The 18,184-nt window shown below is 47.7% G+C and overlaps 1 protein-coding gene across 1 annotated transcript; it reads right to left on the bottom strand.

The window, feature by feature from the left end:
- Nucleotides 1-1,539: 1,539 nt before the first annotated feature.
- On the bottom strand, nt 1,540-12,016 carry LOC116666869 (melanocortin-2 receptor accessory protein 2-like). Its single transcript, XM_032490539.1, is given in 5 exon segments — nt 1,540-1,582; nt 8,885-9,355; nt 9,358-9,432; nt 11,571-11,607; nt 11,909-12,016. Coding segments are annotated over 4 exon segments (621 nt in total). The 3' UTR covers nt 1,540-1,582; nt 8,885-8,954.
- Nucleotides 12,017-18,184: the final 6,168 nt, after the last annotated feature.

Raw genomic sequence — 18,184 nt, 5'->3', positions numbered from 1 at the left:
TTTTTCTTGAGTTGTTTTCCAAGGAGTAGAGTTGAGTTATAAACAGAACTCATCTTCCTGGCAAAACAGTCAGAGTGGTTTTCCAGCAGGCCAGACAGCTATGAAGAGTTTACAATAGAGGCGCCCAGAGGCTGAGAGAGAAAGCCTCCAGGACCCTACAAAAAGCTGCCCAAAGTGCCTTCTCCATGGCACTACTGAAATAGGAAAGAACAAATCTGACTCCATATTAGATCTGTTCCTTTGACTTTAAACCTTTGCCCTGTTTCCTAGGTTTAGTCTTGCTGGTTCTGTACCTTTTGTAAAACAATGTTGCCTAGAGCCTGTAATATACAGGAGACCATATTCTCAAGGCAACAACCAAGCATTCCTTCTTCCCCTTTTTAATATAAATAGAGCCTGAATTCTGACTTTGGGTGATGGTTTTCCAGGACATTAGTCTACCATCTTCTCAACTGGCTTTCCAAATTAGTCGCTATTTCTTGCCCCAAAACCTGGTCTCCCGATTTATTGGCCTGTGATGCACGAGCAGAACAAGTCTGGACTTGGAAACACAAACTTACATTGAATGTACCCATTTGGTATATTAAATGACCTGCTTCCACTCGTCTTCCTGAAGTTTTCTTCTCTTGACAACTCCTGCTATATTTATGAAAACCCTGTCATGTGGACACATTTGCATCTCTAGCTGCTACCCTTCCAGGTAAGAACTGATGCCAAGAAGGCAATAGAAGTTGCTAGAAGGTATTACCTGGCCAGAAAAGAGCAGATGAGGGTACTGGCTGACGTTGAGGAGCAGGCTGGGACACCTGACAAGATGTCATAAGTACGGGTAGACAGCTGGGCACCAAAGGAGAAACTTCTAAGCCTCCATGAGGGACTTGTTGGATAGGAAGGAAAAGTCCCAGCCTATAGCTCTGATCCCACCATGAGCTTCCTGGGCGAGGCTGGGCAAGTTACTTAAATTCTCTAGGCCCGTGCTGTCCACCATGGGATCCACAAGCCACATTCAGGATTATGAAGTTATTCTGTAGCCAGACAGATGTATAAATACACATTTTATTGCAAAGGTTCAGCAAGTATAATATTTAAAAACATTATTGGTTTTCTTGCCCTAACGAGTTATTTTTTATGTCTAGCTTTCTGTGGTTTGTAATGCCTGTGACTAATGATTCCCTTACAGTGAGTTATTTTGAAATTATGTTACTGGACACAGTACCCTCATATCACACTTGAAAAAAATTGATCCACATAAGCAAGGTGATCTGACTTAGTAGTTATGAGCAGGGGCTCTGTGTTCAGCCTGCCTGAGTATAAATTCCCACCCTGCCTCCAGGGGATTCTGTGTGAATCTTGGACAAATTGTTGTTGTTGTTGTTGTTGTTGTTTTTGTTGTTGTTGTTATTTGTGCCTCTTTTTCCTTACCTTTTAAATAGCGAGGAATATGTAGACTCTATCTCCTACTGTGTTGGCAGGATTAAATGAGTAAACGTCTGTGCTGCCCACTTCCCTGAGTTTCAGCATTCTCCAGGCAATCAGTGACAAACTCAGAGATATTCTCCACTGTCTTCGTCAGTCTGGGATGCTGTAACAAATTACCGTGGGTCGGGTGGCTTAAACAACCAGCATATTCCTTATGGTTTGGAGGCTGAGACTTTCAATGTCAATGTATCTGGGAGAGGATTGCCAGCTAGAAGATGGCTGTCTTCCCACTATCTTCATGGGCCAGAGAGCAGAGAGAAGCAAGCACTCTGGGGCCCTTTATAAGGGCACTAATCCCATTCATGAGGGCTCTACTCTCATGACCTCATTTTATCCTAGTAATCACCTCCCAAAGGCCCCGCCTCCCAATACCATCACCCTGGGAGATGGGGTTTCGACATATGGATTTTGAGGGGATGCAAACATTCAGTCCACACACCAGCTAACTCTCCCCAACATGCAATCATCAAACCTGTAGCTAATTTCAAAGTAATGTTTATATCTCTCTGCCCATTTCCATTCCTGCATCCACTAACACTGAAGCCCTGTTATATTTTATTCCTTATTTTTCTGATAGAGATTTAATTGATTCCTCTACTCCAATGCTCTCCTCACACTAAACAGTCCTCTTAACAGCCCTGCCAGGAAGGTCTTCCTTAAAACACCTTCCCACTGCACCTGGTTGTTTTTTAGGTGTAAATGTCAGAATCCTCTCCACACCCCAGCCTAGACCTTTAATCTCTTACAATACCGCTCACTATGTTATTTTTCTATTACCACTGTAGCAAATTTCCATAAGCTTAATAGCTTAAACCAGCATAGATTTATCACCTTATGGCTGTGGAGGTCAGAGATCCAACACAGTTCTCATTGAGCTAAATTCAAGTTTCCAGCAAGGTTCCTTCCTTCTAGAGGATCTAGAAGAGAATGTTTCCTTGTTTTTGTTTTGTTTTTTTTTTTCCAGTTTCCAGAGGTCACCCACCTTCCTTAGCTTGTGCCCCACTACTTCCTCCATTTTCATGGCCAGCAGCCTTTCTGAACACTGCTCCATAGCTACACATCCCTCTGATTTTAAACTCAGCTGGGAAATGTCCTCCATTTTAAGGACCCCAGTGATTACATTTGGCCCACCTGGACAATCCAGGCTACTCACCCTATTGTCTCATCTCAGGATCCCCTTCTCCCCTCCCATTCAGGTACTATGTATGTGGCTGTGACACTCACCTTGTGTGACATTTCCTCTCATGAGCAATTTAACGTTCAAGGCACTTATGAATGACTGTTTTTCTTCCTTAGTCTTTCTACATTCAGTATGTGTGGTGAGATTATATGAATCCTTTTTATTTGTGGCCCTCCACTAATCTTTAATAATGTATCATGGGTTTAAAAGGCTAATAGACAATTTAGAAGACAGAAATCCTCTAAGATTTTTCTCCTAATATATCTGTCATCCCTTTTGCCATGTACAGTAACATGTCACAGTTGGCTAACCTGTGGCGGGGGAGGAACATGATTCTGCAACCACACTCCCCTCATTCACACCAATTTGATGATCGGCTAACCAAGGATCTATGCTCCCTGCTTTGCTCACTTCCTCCTGCTTTCCATTGACTGTCCTGTTCCCACTGCTTCCTTCATTCACCACATTAGGATTTCATGACCACTTTCTTCTCTAAATAAAATGGATATCTTGCATCTAATGTATGATAACTGTTCTTATTGTATATGCACACACTGACCTACACATAACCCCACCCATCTCTTTATTTTCCTAAAATCTTCCAGAGGAATCATTTCTATGATGATGATGATGATGATACTGACAGTGATGACAGGGGCCTCTCAAGGATTCTGATAAAGAGGGAATCAATAAAGGGAGGGAATCATTGCAAAATTGCCCCAGAAACAGGCTTAAAAGTAAATAACTGCTATAGTGTTTAATGAAATTGACTAATATTTAACTATTTTTAAAACTTTTTAACTCTGAATTTAAAATTTTAATGGGAATTTTCATTCACCCCTAACCAAGATTCAAATCTAGGGCCAAAATCTAAGGATTTCTATCTTCTAACAAATTGTCCACTAGCCTTTTAAACACGTGATCCTTTAAAAAAGGCAAGTGCTGGGCTGAAAATAAGCAGGATTCAAATAATCTCACCAGACAGAGTGAATGTGGAAAGACTAAGGAAGAAAAACAGAAAGCCATTCATAATGCCTTGAAACTTACGTTGCTCAAGGAGAAAATGTTAGCCAAGGTGAGTGTCACATCAACGTGACGCCTGAGTGGAATGGGGAAGCTGACCTTCCTCATCAGACATTTATGCTGATTTGTTAGATGCCAACACAATTTCCTCATTGGATTTGCTTCTAATAAGTATGGAAGAGTTTAGGCTCAACCAAGAGCAGACTAAACATTTTCCCCTGCTGTCAGGTCACTGTACTGAATGTCCCCACAAGAAGGATATGATTATGTTTCATAGGGAAGTCTTCCTGAGAAGCAACAGGTTTTTCGAGGGCAGAACTGCAGGTCACCCCATGGAGGGCTGGAGAAGGGCTAGAGGGGACACTGGAAATATAGCAGGAGTGAATTCAGATACTGCTGCTCAGGTCGCCAAAGACAGCATTGCTATCTCTAAGGATATGTCATTCTCCGAAAAATTCCATGAGTGAAGGAGCCTGTGAACACTAAGCAGGGTTTTAAGACACAGCAGCACATAATTTGCATCACAACTCAATTACAGTATGTTTTGATATTTGGAAAATAATTAGTCCATTGATCTGTGAACCTGCAGCATTAGCAATAGAAATAAAAAAGATTGAGATGTCTTGGAGACAACAATCAATAAACAATTTTAATCTGCAGGATTCCTTGACAATATGCAAACAATGAGCTAGATGTGTGCTGCAGATACCTCTTACTGCAGGGCTCACTCCTGCAAAGCATAGAACAAGTTTTCTCAGCAGACAGAGGGAACTAAGTCAAGATTCCTAATCTTGAGAGATTTACTATATGGCAGGAAAGATCAGACAAGTACATACAGCCAAATATGAATAAATATAATCAAATATTATCAAATGTGATTGGAGCACAGATGAAAGAGGAATTCCTTTCACCTGGGATCTAGACAGACTTCTTCAGAAAATGTGGCCTTGGAGATGGCCTAATACATGGGTGGAATTTTGGCAGAACAGGATGGAAGGAATTTAAAAACTGATTCTAAAATTCATATAAAAATTCAAAGGATCCCAAATATCCAAAACAATTTTGAACAAGAAAAACAAAGATTGAAGACTTGCACTATCTGTTTTTCAGACTTTTTTTTAATAAAGCTACAGTAATCAGAAAGTATGGTGTTGGTGTAAAACAGGAAAGTAGAATAATGGAACAGAATAGAATGTTCAGTATTAAACCAACACTTGTATAGACAATTGATTCTCAAAAAGGATGCAGTGGAGAAATGATCTTTTCAAGAAGTAGTGCTGGAACAATTAGATAGTGATACACACACACACACAATAAACTTTGATCCACACCTCACAAAATATACAAATATTAACTGAAAATGGATCATAGATATTAATAGGAAATCTAAAACTATAAAACAGCTAGGAGAAAAAGCATAGGCTTAAGCTTTATGACCTTGGGTTTGGCAAATATTTTTTTGCTATGACACAAAAAGTATAATCTATTTTAAAAAGAAACTGATAGAGTGAACTTTATCAAAATGAAGACTCATCAAAGCTCTTCAAAACACTGCTAAGCAAATGAAAAGACAAGCCATAGACAGAAGCTATTTGCAGATCATATATCTGATAAAGGTCTCTCTTTGTATCTGATCCAGAATAAAGAGGTCTCAAAACTCAATAATAATGCAAACACCTGAATGAGTGAATGAGGCCAGAAAACACACTTCAGTAAAGATATCCAGATGGATAATAAGCATATGAAAAGATGCTGATTAAAGATGCCATTAGTCATTAGAGAAATGCTTTTAAAAACCACAGTGAGATACTAGTACACATACATACTAGAATGAATACGATTAGAAAGACCGACCTTACAAAGTGCTGGCAAGGAAGTAGAGCAACCAGAACTGATACACACCACGAGGAATTTACAATAGTACAACCATTTTGGAAAAGTCTTTAACAGTTTCTTTAAAAAAGGTAAACACCTATCTACCATATAACGCAGATATTCCTCATCTGGTGCTTTAGAAAATAAAAGCATATGTCCATACAAAGACTTGTAACCAAATATTCACTGCAATTTTATTTATAATAGCTCAAGTTGTAAATAACCCATGCATCCACAAAGAAGTAAGTGGAGAAACAAATGATGGTGTATCCAAACACTGCTCACAATAAACTATTCAGTAAAAACTCAACACTAAACAATACTCTGCTATAAGACAAATAAGCTATTAATACAGCAACACAGATGACTCTCAAAATAATTACACTGAATGAAAGATGTCAGACAACATAGAGTAGATACTGCATGAATCCATTCATACAGGGATCTTGAAAATGCAAACCAGTATTTTGTGATAGAAAGCAGATCAATGGTTTCCAGGGGAAGAGATGGGGAGGGAGGGAGGGACAACAAAAGGCAGGAGAGAAGCTTTGTGGGTGATGGGTATGTTCACCGTCTTGAGTGTGGTCATGGTTTCTTGGGGATATACTTATGTCAAAACGTATTAAGCTGTACACTTTAAACGTGTGAAAATTATTTTGCCAAGTATACCTCAAAGCTGTTTTAAGAAAAAAGGCACTTCAGTCCTGATCCACCTCAGCGCCTGATTGGTGTGACATGATCAGTATCTCACTCAGTCTGCCTAACGGGAAGGTAGAAAACCTCTCACGGAAGATAACATATGGATTTTTCACTTGCAATGTCTGCCATGTAATAAAGAATTTCTAGACATGCAACATGTCAAGACTATATGACAGATAATATGAGAATAAGAAACATTAGACAAAGGATGCAAACCCCCAGGTGATGTAGGCATCAGAGTTACCAATAAAGTCTATAAAGTACTTTTAATATATTCAAGAAAATAAGGAAATAATGGGAGAATAGATAACAGGGTAAAGACTTTCACCAGAGACATATACTGGAATCTATTTTTAAGAAAAATCAAACAGATACTCTAGAACTGAAGCTTTCAGCTGTGGAAACAGGTAAACAGAGCTAATTAGGATCCCTTTTAAGTAAAACTTTCAGTAATGCTGGGTAAAATACAACAACAAAAGTAACACAGAGCTAACTATGGAGAGAGAAGTTCCCAGGTGACAATACAAAGAAGACACATAAAGCCCAGTGTGGTAATCTTGTGAGCTGATGCCACCACACCCTGGAGGGAAGGGGTTTTAATCTGCACATAAATAGGGACACAATGTCCATTTCGGAAAAAGGGTCCATACCAGATGTAGAAGACTCTTCCTTTATATCTATATAGTCAGAGACAGAGATGTAAAGTGGCAGCAGAGGTCACAGTGACACAGGGCCCTGGGCCAAGGAGTGTGAGCACCTCTGCAAGCTGGGAAAGGGAGGAAGACGAATCCCTCCAAAGAGCCTCGGTGTGGAACGTAGCCTTGGCCACACGTTGGTTTTAGCCCACTGATAATGACTTTGCACTTCTGCACCCTAGAACAGTGAGACGATGCATGTGTATTGCTTTAAGCCACTGAGTCTTTGCTCCTTTGTTACAACAGCAATAGGAAAGGCACTCAGGAACCAACATGAACATGAACCACAGGCTGCCTGCTGTGCTGGCAGCAAGTTCTTTGTCTCTGAAACTGGGGGAGTCTCCTGTCTTGTGGCAGCAACCACAAACTACCTCATGCTAACTTGGCAGCTTGCAGAGGGTCAAATCTTAACCCTGCACAGTTCTTGATATTTAGTTAATAAAAATAATGGTGTCATCATGGATATTTTTCCATCTTTTAAATACCCTTCAGTCTTCTAATAAAGCTACTTCTAATTGAGAGACTGTGTAAATAGTTTTCAATCTTAATAATAAATAGCTGAGGTTTTATTTGCTTACTTAAATTATGAATAATAATATTCACATTAGTAAAAGTTATTAAAATCAACATTGTTTAATGAAAATATCAAGTTTCTTTTTGCATGAACATGTATTAACTACAGGAAATGTTCCATACTTTGTTCTACAATTTAGTGGTAGAGTCTTAAAGAATAATATTTTCCTCAAAAGATATTATGGCGAAGGGATTTCTTTTGGTGGAACAGTTCCTACATCAAATCTGGTGCATGGCTCAGGCCACTGGGAACTTAGAGATGATAGAAATTAGGAGGCATTATAAACACAGAATCATTTTTAAAGGAATTAAAAAACTGGATGTGTGAAAACAAAGAATCAGAGAATATTCTGGTGAAATAAATGTATTTTTCAGCTTAAGCAAGACACGGGGTGAATAAATCTAAAATGAAAAAAAGCACCCAGAGATTAGCAGCGAGTCATGCATGCAGTGTGACTGATCAAAACCAAGTTGTTTCCAAACCAGTGTGCAGGCTTGAAGCCTTCATGAATCAAGTCTGTGTGGCACCAGGCCACCTCGAATACATGTTGATGAGGTATGCATAAGCCCTTCACCATCCCAGCTCAAAGCCCACACACGAGCCACAAGACCATCACCTACACATCTGCAAAACACACAGCATGGTGAATAACACTTTTCTTGTTCAGTAGCCGGTGGCAGGGCACTGTGAGCAGACAGAGATACAGGGACACAGAGACACAGAGGTACTTCCCCTCGCTCAGCTGATAAACTTCCGTGCATTCCTGGGTACAGGATTGTCATAAAATGCACCAGGGATTGATCCTCCTTCTAGGAAAGGAATGGTAGGGCTGTCCTCAGGTTTGAGCAAGGGTGGCCGGAGGATCTCAGAAGAGCTGTTTCAGCACAACCAATAGAAATTTCGGCCACCGTGAACACGAGAGACAAGTCTCCTGCCATCCCGGTTGGCACTTGGGCTCCTGACAAAAGCTGGGCTCAGTAAAGGGTTGAGCAGAAGGCACAGACCTTAGGGATGCCCCAGCAAGAGACAGGAGGTAGGGCCTGGTTTATACTGCTCTGGGTGTATCCCAGCCTCATCCGAATACGAAACCAGAAATTTGCAAAACAGCAGAGCTGGGATGGATCACCTACTCCAGACTCCTCACATTACAGTTAAAAGGGTGGCAGCCCTGAGAGGCAAAGCAACGTGCTAAAGGCAGAGCGAGGAAGTGGCAGCGCCAGATGAAACGCACCGTGCCAACCCCCGTTCAAGGACGATAACACTGAGTATGGGGCCAAGGTTTCCAACGAGGAGAATGAGACAGTGTAAATACTTTGTTCCCCCCAAAACCCCAAATGTTTTTAAAGGCACAAAACTCACCTTAACTAGCCCTCTTCTGAGGGGGCTCTCTTCTGTCTCTTCGTCTTTCTGTCTGTCTCCATTTCTCGTCTCAGACACAAACACGTACAATTTTGTGAAAGGGGACTTCCTGCCATACAAAGACAGACTTCACATCTTCAGAAAGACACTTAACAAAGCACATTTCTGAATTCAAGTCTTTGGGTGAGGTCTGGGCAAGTGGCTTATTTTCTAGAACAATCGGTGTTTCCAAAATCAGGAGATCATCTTCCCCAAAGGAAGAGTTCTGGTCCGTGTTGATGAAGTTGGTGATGTCACATTTCATGAGCCTGTTTGGCTCCTCCTCTGGCCACCTGCTGCATCTGATGGCTTCCTGGAACCGAATATCACTGTCAACGGCTATGGTTGTGATACCAGCTTTTGCCTTGTCCAAGTGGTCCACTTCATCGACGTAGCAGTGAAAGAGGGACCTAGATTCGTCATTGCCCTGCCAGAGAACACCTTGGGCACCAGCGGCCTTCCAAAGTCTGACACAAAGCTGTTCAGTCTGAATCCCTTCTCTGGAGACACTACATTGCAATAAAGAAAACCAAAATAAAAGACCGCTCACACTCTAGCTCGGTGACCTGAAGAATCATAGTTTTTGCCATCTACTGAGTGCAAATCCCTGCACAGAGCATGCTGACAAGCACTGGAAGTGAGAGACATCACTTCTGAACACATACAATTAAACCCAAGGCAAAAGTGTCAAGTGAGGACCCTTGGACCATCCTGAAAAGACATCGCTCCCTTAGAATCCTCAATATTGGTGCATCGCACACCAGTGTTTCTCAGTGGGACATTCAGATCATCTTCATCAGAATTGGTTAAAGTGCTTCTTAAAATGCAGAATTCTGGTGTGCACACACCCAGTCTCCAGAGGTAGGGACCGGTAGTCTGTATTCATAGCCACCAAGATCACTAAACATGCTCAGGTTTAGCACCGCGGTCTCCATCGGGTCACCTGAGCATCGACAATGCTGTCTCACGGGGTGGGGGGTGCCATGTGTGTCAGGGTGCTGTCATACCCACGTGACTCCCCTGATTCTCAGAACGGACAGTACAGCCCCATTGGGTAGAAATACCACCATTTCACTAAGCATACACAGGGCGCGCGATTGACAGATACAATCAGTGATGGGAGAGGGGACAAAACTCAGGTTTCTGATCCCTTGTTTCACTTACTGTGGGACAAATGATCAATTCAAGCATAATAAATCAGTGAATGAGTGAATAACATGACTCTTTTATTCCCACGAATGCCTGGAAGAGGGAGCCTGGGCACACTGAGAACCATAACAGCCCATCTACTTAATTGCCATTCTCCCCAGATTTATGGAAAGGTTACTTCCACCCAGGCAGTGACCCCTGAAGGGCAAGGATCATGTCTGAACACACTCTCAAATCCAGAAAAACCCTGACAACAATTAGGCTCTGGAGTCTGTGTTTAGCGAGTGTGGAATCTCAGTAATTTCAGCTCTTAGACCTTGCCTTCCCATCCCACCCCTCAAGATATGGCCCTTATGACCAGCTTTCCCGGGGCTGGGGCCATGGAACCCATTTACAGGACTGGAAGAATCTGATCATGTAAACCTTCCCCCAGATTATCATCAAAAGTCACCTGCATTTCAGGGATCAGTAATCCCAGAAGCTTTGCAGTTCAGGCAGCTGAGGGATTTTTATATCAGCTCTGTCTTCTACTGAGACGGTCTGGGTGACATCAGACAAGGAATTCTCAAAAGCCTGAGCTTTTCCTTTCAGGAATAATCTAATTAAAAAATCTCATTGACCACTCAACAAATGTGATGTGAAGATCAATGATTTACAGAGGAGTACAACATTCACTAGGTGGTGGATTTAGAATCAGAGAAAAATCATTTGAGAAAGATTGACAGAATGTAGCTTTAATGCAAATTTAAGTTTTCTTACTTTTCAGTAAATCATCTTCTCCCCCACTTATCACTTCACCCAAGTTTAAAAGATGTTTGAGAACAGGGATGAGTGTGCCAGCACTCTATGCCCCAATAAGCTAAAATGTCACCTAGGAAAGAGGGGAGTAACACATTTTTAAAAAGCATGGTGAGGATGGCGGGGTCATCCCCCAACTCCAGACTAACAAGCTCTGAGTAATAGCTTTCCTGCCTGCCTGGGGCATCAGCTGATGTGAGAACCCACCCAGAAACCTCACTGGTCATCAGCTCTTCTGTAACACAGGCTACACTCTCTCAGAATTAAGAATTGGGTCCAGTAACCCCTTCGCTGAAGAATAAAGACAAAGGAGAACAACAGAGTTCTGCCCCTCCCCAGGGGAGAGCCCAGACCTTGGGCTGCATGCACTGCGCCCTCCTTCCAGGAGAAGGATAAACTGGAGAAGGGCGTCCTGCGAAACTGGGGCAGCAAAGGTTGAGATGGGAACAAATTGACCAGCTGGCCAGGGGCAGTCCCCTCTGTCGCTGCCTTGGCGGCTGCCTCCGCCCCCTCAGCACATCCTGCCCACCTCTGGTGGTTAGGCTGTCAGGGAAACTGTGCTTTGCGACCTGGGGCAACAGAGGCTGCCCCCAGGCCAAGCTGCGGGGGAGATGGGAGCTAAACCACCAGCTCCCAAGCGGCAAGCTCCATACCCCCGCCAACACCCGGCCGCCAACACCCCGCCGCCCACGCACCCTACCGCACCCCCGGGGCAATATGACCCGGAGAAGGATGACCTGGGAATGAGGGGCAGCAGAGGCCGCCCCCACATCAGGCCTCCAGAGAGATGGGAGCTTATTCTCCAGCTCGCCAGGGGCAGCCCCCCTCTCCTCTCCACCCCCTGATCTCACCGCGCCCACCTCCCAGGAGCAACCTGACCGGGTGTGGGGTGTCAGGCGAATCTTGGGCGGGAGAGGCCATCCCCAGGCCAGGTCAGGGGAGAGGAGAAGGAGTGGCCCCATTAGGCGGGGCAGCCAGCTGTCGCAGCTGCCCCTACCCCTCAACCGCATCGCGCCGGCCTCCCAGGAGCAAGCTGACCTGGAGACGGGCATCCGGCTTCTTGGCGCAGAGGACGCCCCCAGGATTGCCACGGGGAAGAGGGAGCAAATTGACAGCTCTGCGCTGCAGGTCCTCTACCCCCGCCATCGCCACCACTGCACCTTAAAGGCACCGCCCAGGGCGCCCCTCTCCCAGCAGGCTGAATGGGACAGATGTGTCTGGTGATCTGGGGCAGGAGAGGCTGCTCCCACACCAGGCCATCGGGGATACTGGAGCTAATACACCAGCTCCCCAAGGCAGCCCCCTCCCCCCTCAGCTGCCACCAGTCCTGCCCCCTGACCTCAGGGTGGCCTCCTCTAGGGAGCAGGCTGACCTGGAGATGGACGTCCGACGAACTTGGGGCAACAGGGACCGCCCCAAGGGCAAACCATGGGGAGAAATGGGAGCAAATGGACCGGCTCCATGGGAAAACCTGCCACTGCTGCCACCACCCCCAACGTAACACGCCCGCCTCCTGGGGCCAGGCCGACTAGGATACACGTGTCTCTTAACCCAGGGCAAGAGACACCGCCCCCAGGACAAGCCGCCGGGAAGATGGGAGCAAATGGGCCCCCTCCCCCGCTGCATGCCCCCGACCCCCGCCACCCGTGCACCCTGTCTACCCTGCCTCCTGCCCCCAGCAGGCAAAGTGGGAAAGGGTTGTCCCGGGACCTGGCGCAGCAGAGGCTGCCTGCAGGCCACGCGGCACAGACATGGGAGCTAATCCTCAAGCTCCCCCTGGGCAGCCTCCCTATCCCCGCAGCCACCACCTTCCCAGCCCCCTGACTGCACCGCACCCATCTCCCAGGAGCAAGCTCACCTGGAGTCGGACCTCAGGCAAATCTCTGGCGGCAGAGGTCGCCCCCAGGCCAGGCCGCGGGGGAGAGAAGAAATGGAGCAGCTCCCTGGAACGGGCCCCAACCCCCAGCCGCCGCCGCCGCCGCCGCCGCCTCCCAGGACCAAGCTCACCTGGAGACCGGCGTCCCGCCTCTACGGCAGCAGAAGCCGCCCCTGGCTCCGCCGCGGGGGAGAGCGGAGCGAATTGACCGGCTTCCGCGCGGCAGCCCCCCTATCCCCGTGGGCCCTGCACCTTAACCACACCGCCTCCACTCCCCACTCAGCAAGCTGAGTGGGACAGGTGTGTGAGGCGACCTGGGGCAGCAGAGGCCGCTCCCAGGCCCGGCAGCCGGGAGAAGGCAGCTATTCCATCAGTTCGCCAGGGGCAGCCCCGCTCCGCCCCCTTGCCGCTGCCACCGCCCCCTGACCTAACCGCCCCACCACCCAGGAGCAAGCTTACCTGGAGTCCAACATCTGGCGAATCTCCGGCGGCCAACGCCCCCCCAGGCCAGGCTGCAGGGAAGAGAAGAAATCGACCGGCTTGCCCGGGCAGCCTCCCACCCACCGCCGCCGCCGCCCCCTCCGCCCCCTCCGCCCCCTCCGCCACCCCAGAACATTGCACTAATCTCCCGGGGTCAGGCTGACTGCGAGGATGTGCACTTGCCTTCTGACCCTGGCCACGTGCCTGAGCACCTTCCTGCACCCCTACACTCCCTGTCCCTCTGCACCCCTGCCACTCTCTGCCCTTCCGCACTGCCTGCACCCCCGCATCCCCTGAACTGCCTGCACCCTCCACAGCCCCTGCACCCCTGCCACCACTTACACCTTTGCACTGCGTACACTCCTGCACCCATGCTTGTCCCACACACCACCTCTTGGGCCTGTGGCAGAGTCTCTGCTGTTAGACCAATGCACAGGAACTCACATCTTTGCCAGTATATGATGCATCAGTGGACGTCTGGGGTTGGCTGCAGGAAGGTACATGTTCCCGGTCACTAGCCTGGGCCACTAGGGTGATCTCTGTGAGGTCACCCAGGACGGGCTCAGAGATGCTGTTCTCTGGGAAGAGAGGAGTTGAAACCGGTCTTGAGGGCAGAGCTGTGCTCACCAGGTCGTCCACGCTTTAAGTTTTACACAGGGTTTCGGAGAAATGAAATGGATCCGGCCAAGTAAGACCGGCCTGCTGTGCGCCCACCTCAGTCCTGGGCTCTGAGGCAGACCGACTGGCTCCCACCATCAGGACACAGTTTGGGCACCTGAATGCTCCCTTGGAGGCATCCTATCACTTCTCAGGAAGAAGTCCGGCTGCTTCCACCCTATGGCCCTCCCTCCCACTGTGCTGGCCTCAGGAAGGTTCCTTATTTGGGGAAGAAGGCAGCCCACCCCCTACCCCACCACTCACCGTGCTCTCACCCAGGCTGGTGCTTTCTCTGCCCTTCAGAGTCTGGAAAGCCATCCCTCTTCACTTATGTCCCTTCTGAGATGGACTTGCTTCCACTCAATTCTAGGCGAGGATGCACCATGGAATGCACTGGGTAGAGCACAAAATAAATAGCTTCTTCTGTGAGGATTTCTGTTTATCTACTGGGGCTGGGCTGTGTGTAGTTTGCTACAGCTATTGGTGTGAGAGCTAACGCCAACAGTGTGTCCTTGTTTTCATCTCCCGCTGTCTTTGGGTTTTCCATAGACACTCCTGAGACATTTCCTTCTTTTAGTTTTATTCCTGTTATTATACAGGGGCCCTACTGACATGGAGGTAAGGTGTTGGGGACCAGGACACAGCAGGGCATCTGTAGTCCTGTGATTAGTTCTCATTGAGCCTGTGCCCTGAGCTGTGACCTCCACAAGTGTGTCTCTTTCCCCCCACCCCAATTGGGTGACACAGAAGGGATTTCCCTTCCCCCAGGTTGGTTAGGCTCTGGTAAAATAATTTCTCATTAAAAAAAAAAAAAACAACCCCCCATAATGGAACAGAATGTTCTGGGTGTATTTCAATAGAGCTATTTTCTCCTTTTCTGGCAGGAAGCATGAGGGGTTTTCTCTGACCTTCACTCTGAGAACAGGGCAACGGTCCTGGAGGTAAATGCATGGAAAAGAGCAGGTGGCCCCTCTGACTGGTCCCCTGGAGTTGTCACACTCAGACTTCCCCACGCTGAGCCTCCTGCTGGTCTCAGGGAGCTTTGAAATCTGCCTGCCCCAGCGGTTCTTACAGCAGTGGGTCTGCCCTGGGAGCTGTGACTCTCCAAGCCTGCCCAGCTGCCTCTCTGGGGTGGGGAGCAGCTTTTCCCTCAGTTTTCTGGTGGATCTAAGAAGAGGCAGTGGGTTTGCAGCTTCTTAGCTCTGGTGTTGTTTTCAGGAACAGAAGGAGCAACTTCTGGAGCTCCTCATACAGCTGGACCAGAGGCTGGAAAGCCTTCCCTCCGCTGCCTCCATGCAGACAATCAGTGGCTGTGGTTCTAAGCCGACTTCCTGAAGATGGTGGATTTAAAAACACACACAAGCCCAGCCCCCAACAGGAGCACACAGTCCCATAAATCCTACATTTCCAACTGGGAACTACGAGCTGATGGGAGACATAGGTTTCAATCATCAACGCTGCAGAGAACCCTGACTGCAACGACTTGCTCCGTGGAAAAATAACGTGGTTTGTTCTGGGCCTTGTCTGAAGAGTGGCCTTGCCTTACTCATACCTGGCAGCAGGGAAATATAAAATAAGTACTAAGAACCTCCACTTTTGCTCGCCTCCAGGGCCGTCAAACATAAAAGTAAAATAAGTGAACTCAGACAGCCTAGTCACGCACAGTGGAGTTTCGAACCAGCCTTGCTCGCCTGAGTGATGGGCACTTGACTTGCACCTTAACTCGGAACAGTAGGAGAACCGCCTTCCTCTAGCTGGCCTCCCCCACACCAGGCACGCCCTCAGCTGAGACGAGGCCAACTCCCCCCTTGAGGTGTGTGCTGGTGGCTTCAGTGTGACCTGGCCCTGCCGGGACATGACCTGCAGTGAGTGAGGTGGGAGGGTCAGAATGAGGGGATTCCCTGCTGGGGGCAGCAGGGGGCCCAGCAGCACCCTGCCCAGCTGGTGTCTGGGGCTCCCCAACACCTCCTACGGCCCCCCGGGTCAGCTCTGGTCCAGGCCACTCCACGCACCCTCCCGTATCTTATCATTAAGTTCCTTTTGGCTTTTATATCAGCCAGAGGTGCTTCTGTTGCTTGTTCAGTGAACAGTGCATCCGGGAAACCAGACTAATTTTCTAACATCAGTAAAATACGCAACCTCGGTCACTCGCCAGCAGGACTGTGCAGCACAAAGGCCTGCACAGGCTGTGCAAATGCCTTACGTGAAAGGTCCTCATCATCTGTACATCAGAGATACAGAAGCTGGTGGTTCAGGTAAAACCTCAGGGAGGGATTGAGGAATCCAAAGCTGGTTGGTTTCAAAGACTAACCGGTTGGAACAGACCCGAGCTGTGGTCAGAAACCTGGCTCAATGTCACGCAGACTCAGGGCCATAAGTGCCGGGTGGGGCCAATGCTGTTCCCTTCGCAGGCTCTCGTTGGGAGCCACTGTAGCCCCTTACACGCAGCAGGGAATCCAGCCCCGTTAGCCCTCATCCTGAGTGTTACATGAACAAATGCTGGGAGTGTTGTTTTCATCTTGTTTAGGGGGGACGATGGGGGCAAGAGGAGAAATAAATTCACACTTAATGACACCAAGTCACAGCCAGACCTCCTCTCAGAGAGCTATGTGCTCCCACAGTGGTGGTGGGGGGCTGGGCAGAGCCCCTCTGCTGGTCCAGAGGGACTCGTCCTCTGGCTGCAACTGATGGGTTGGACAACCAATCCAGAAGGGACAGAGCATCTTCACGGGAATTTGGAACTGACACACAGAAATCAAGTTCACTATCTGGGGATGGGAAGAGGCTGGAAATCAAATGAAACCAGAGCAGAAGAGAAAAGTTACAAGTGATGATGAGAGAGAGACAGAGAGCTGAACTTGTGAGAGCAAATAGTGGGAAGGAAGGAAACAATCAGGGGAACAGAGAAATTCCAAGCTCCTGACCTCTAGTCTGTCCCAGCCCATCAAACGACCCAAGGGATGGTTAACATCATTCCAGGTTGCAGATTAGGAAACAGGCTGAAAGAGATGGGGTTGGCTTCTGGTGCACAGTTAATTTAAGTGCCACTGGACCCCCTTACTTCCCACTGCAGAAGGCACCATGATCCTCACAGGGACCCTGCTGTGCTGACAGCCAGCACCCTGATCAAAGGGCCCCTGCTGAATGGGAAACCCTCTGAGTGTGGAGAGTTCCCTGCACTGAGATGCCATGCATCAGCGGATCCCGCTCACCCCAGGTAACGTCTCCCCAGCTGTGCAGTCTCCGCACGATTCCTCCCTGCCAGGCACCCCCATCCTTACCACCGAGTGTACTGCAGGAATTCGGCACAGGATCCCCAAAGCAACACGAGCCAATGGCTGTACAAAACAGAGACTCCCAGCCCAACTGGGCTCCATGGGGATAGTAGGTGTCCTCACTTCATGTATCTAAGGCAATCGCTTCTTCAGCTGGAGGATATTATAGAGAAAAATAAAAGTTCCAAAAGATCATTCAGTGAGGGAATCCTCCTAGGATCTGACTCCAGAATCTACAACAAGATGTGCTGGCCACTCCTACCCCCGGTCTTGGGGTGAAGTGATCAGCATAACCCCTGGTGGCCCAGCTCCTCGGCTTGGCTGCCCAGAGCGGGCTGGGGGAATGCGTAAGGCCAGGGCACTCAGGAAGAGCACAGAGGCCCTGTCCATCACCCCTTCACACTGTAAACCCTTCCCCAAATCTCAAGGCATCGGGACAGAGCAGCCACCACAATAAGGAGATGCCCCACTCTTCACTCATCTGTCAGCTCACTACATGCTGAGCATCCACGGGGTCCCAGGACAGACACACAGGATGGCGCGGGGACAGACTTGGTCCTTCCCCTGGACCCTGTTCAATCTGATGGAAGAATGATCACTCATAAACGGTTTTCTCACAAGGATACATAGACCAAGACAAACTGCAGGTGAATCAAATTTTAAAAATATATGAAGTACCCCAGTCTCCCCGCTGAATGTTAACAGCATAATAGTAAAAGAAATTGCCTCGATCACCAAGGAATTGGTCTCCCCTCTCAGGAGGAAAGGAGAGATTCTTGAGCAGGGACACAGAAGTGCATCCATCGGATGTGGACCAAGGCCTCGGCATTCATTCAGCAATTCTTTATAAGCTCCTACTACGTATGGGCATCTAGTAACTAGACCATTCCAAGGCCATAGGGCTTTATTAGTCAACCAAAACAGACACGACTCCCATCACTGGGGGATCAGAATTTTAGCAGAGTAAACAGGCAGCATGTTGGAGGTAGCAAGAGCTTGGGAAAAAATAAAAGAGTGATATGAGCA

Source organism: Camelus ferus, chromosome 11, assembly GCF_009834535.1.
Source record: "Camelus ferus isolate YT-003-E chromosome 11, BCGSAC_Cfer_1.0, whole genome shotgun sequence".
NCBI lineage: Eukaryota > Metazoa > Chordata > Mammalia > Artiodactyla > Camelidae > Camelus > Camelus ferus.
The sequence above is the reverse complement of the archived record's forward strand: the minus strand, read 5'-3'. Positions and strand labels throughout refer to the sequence as shown.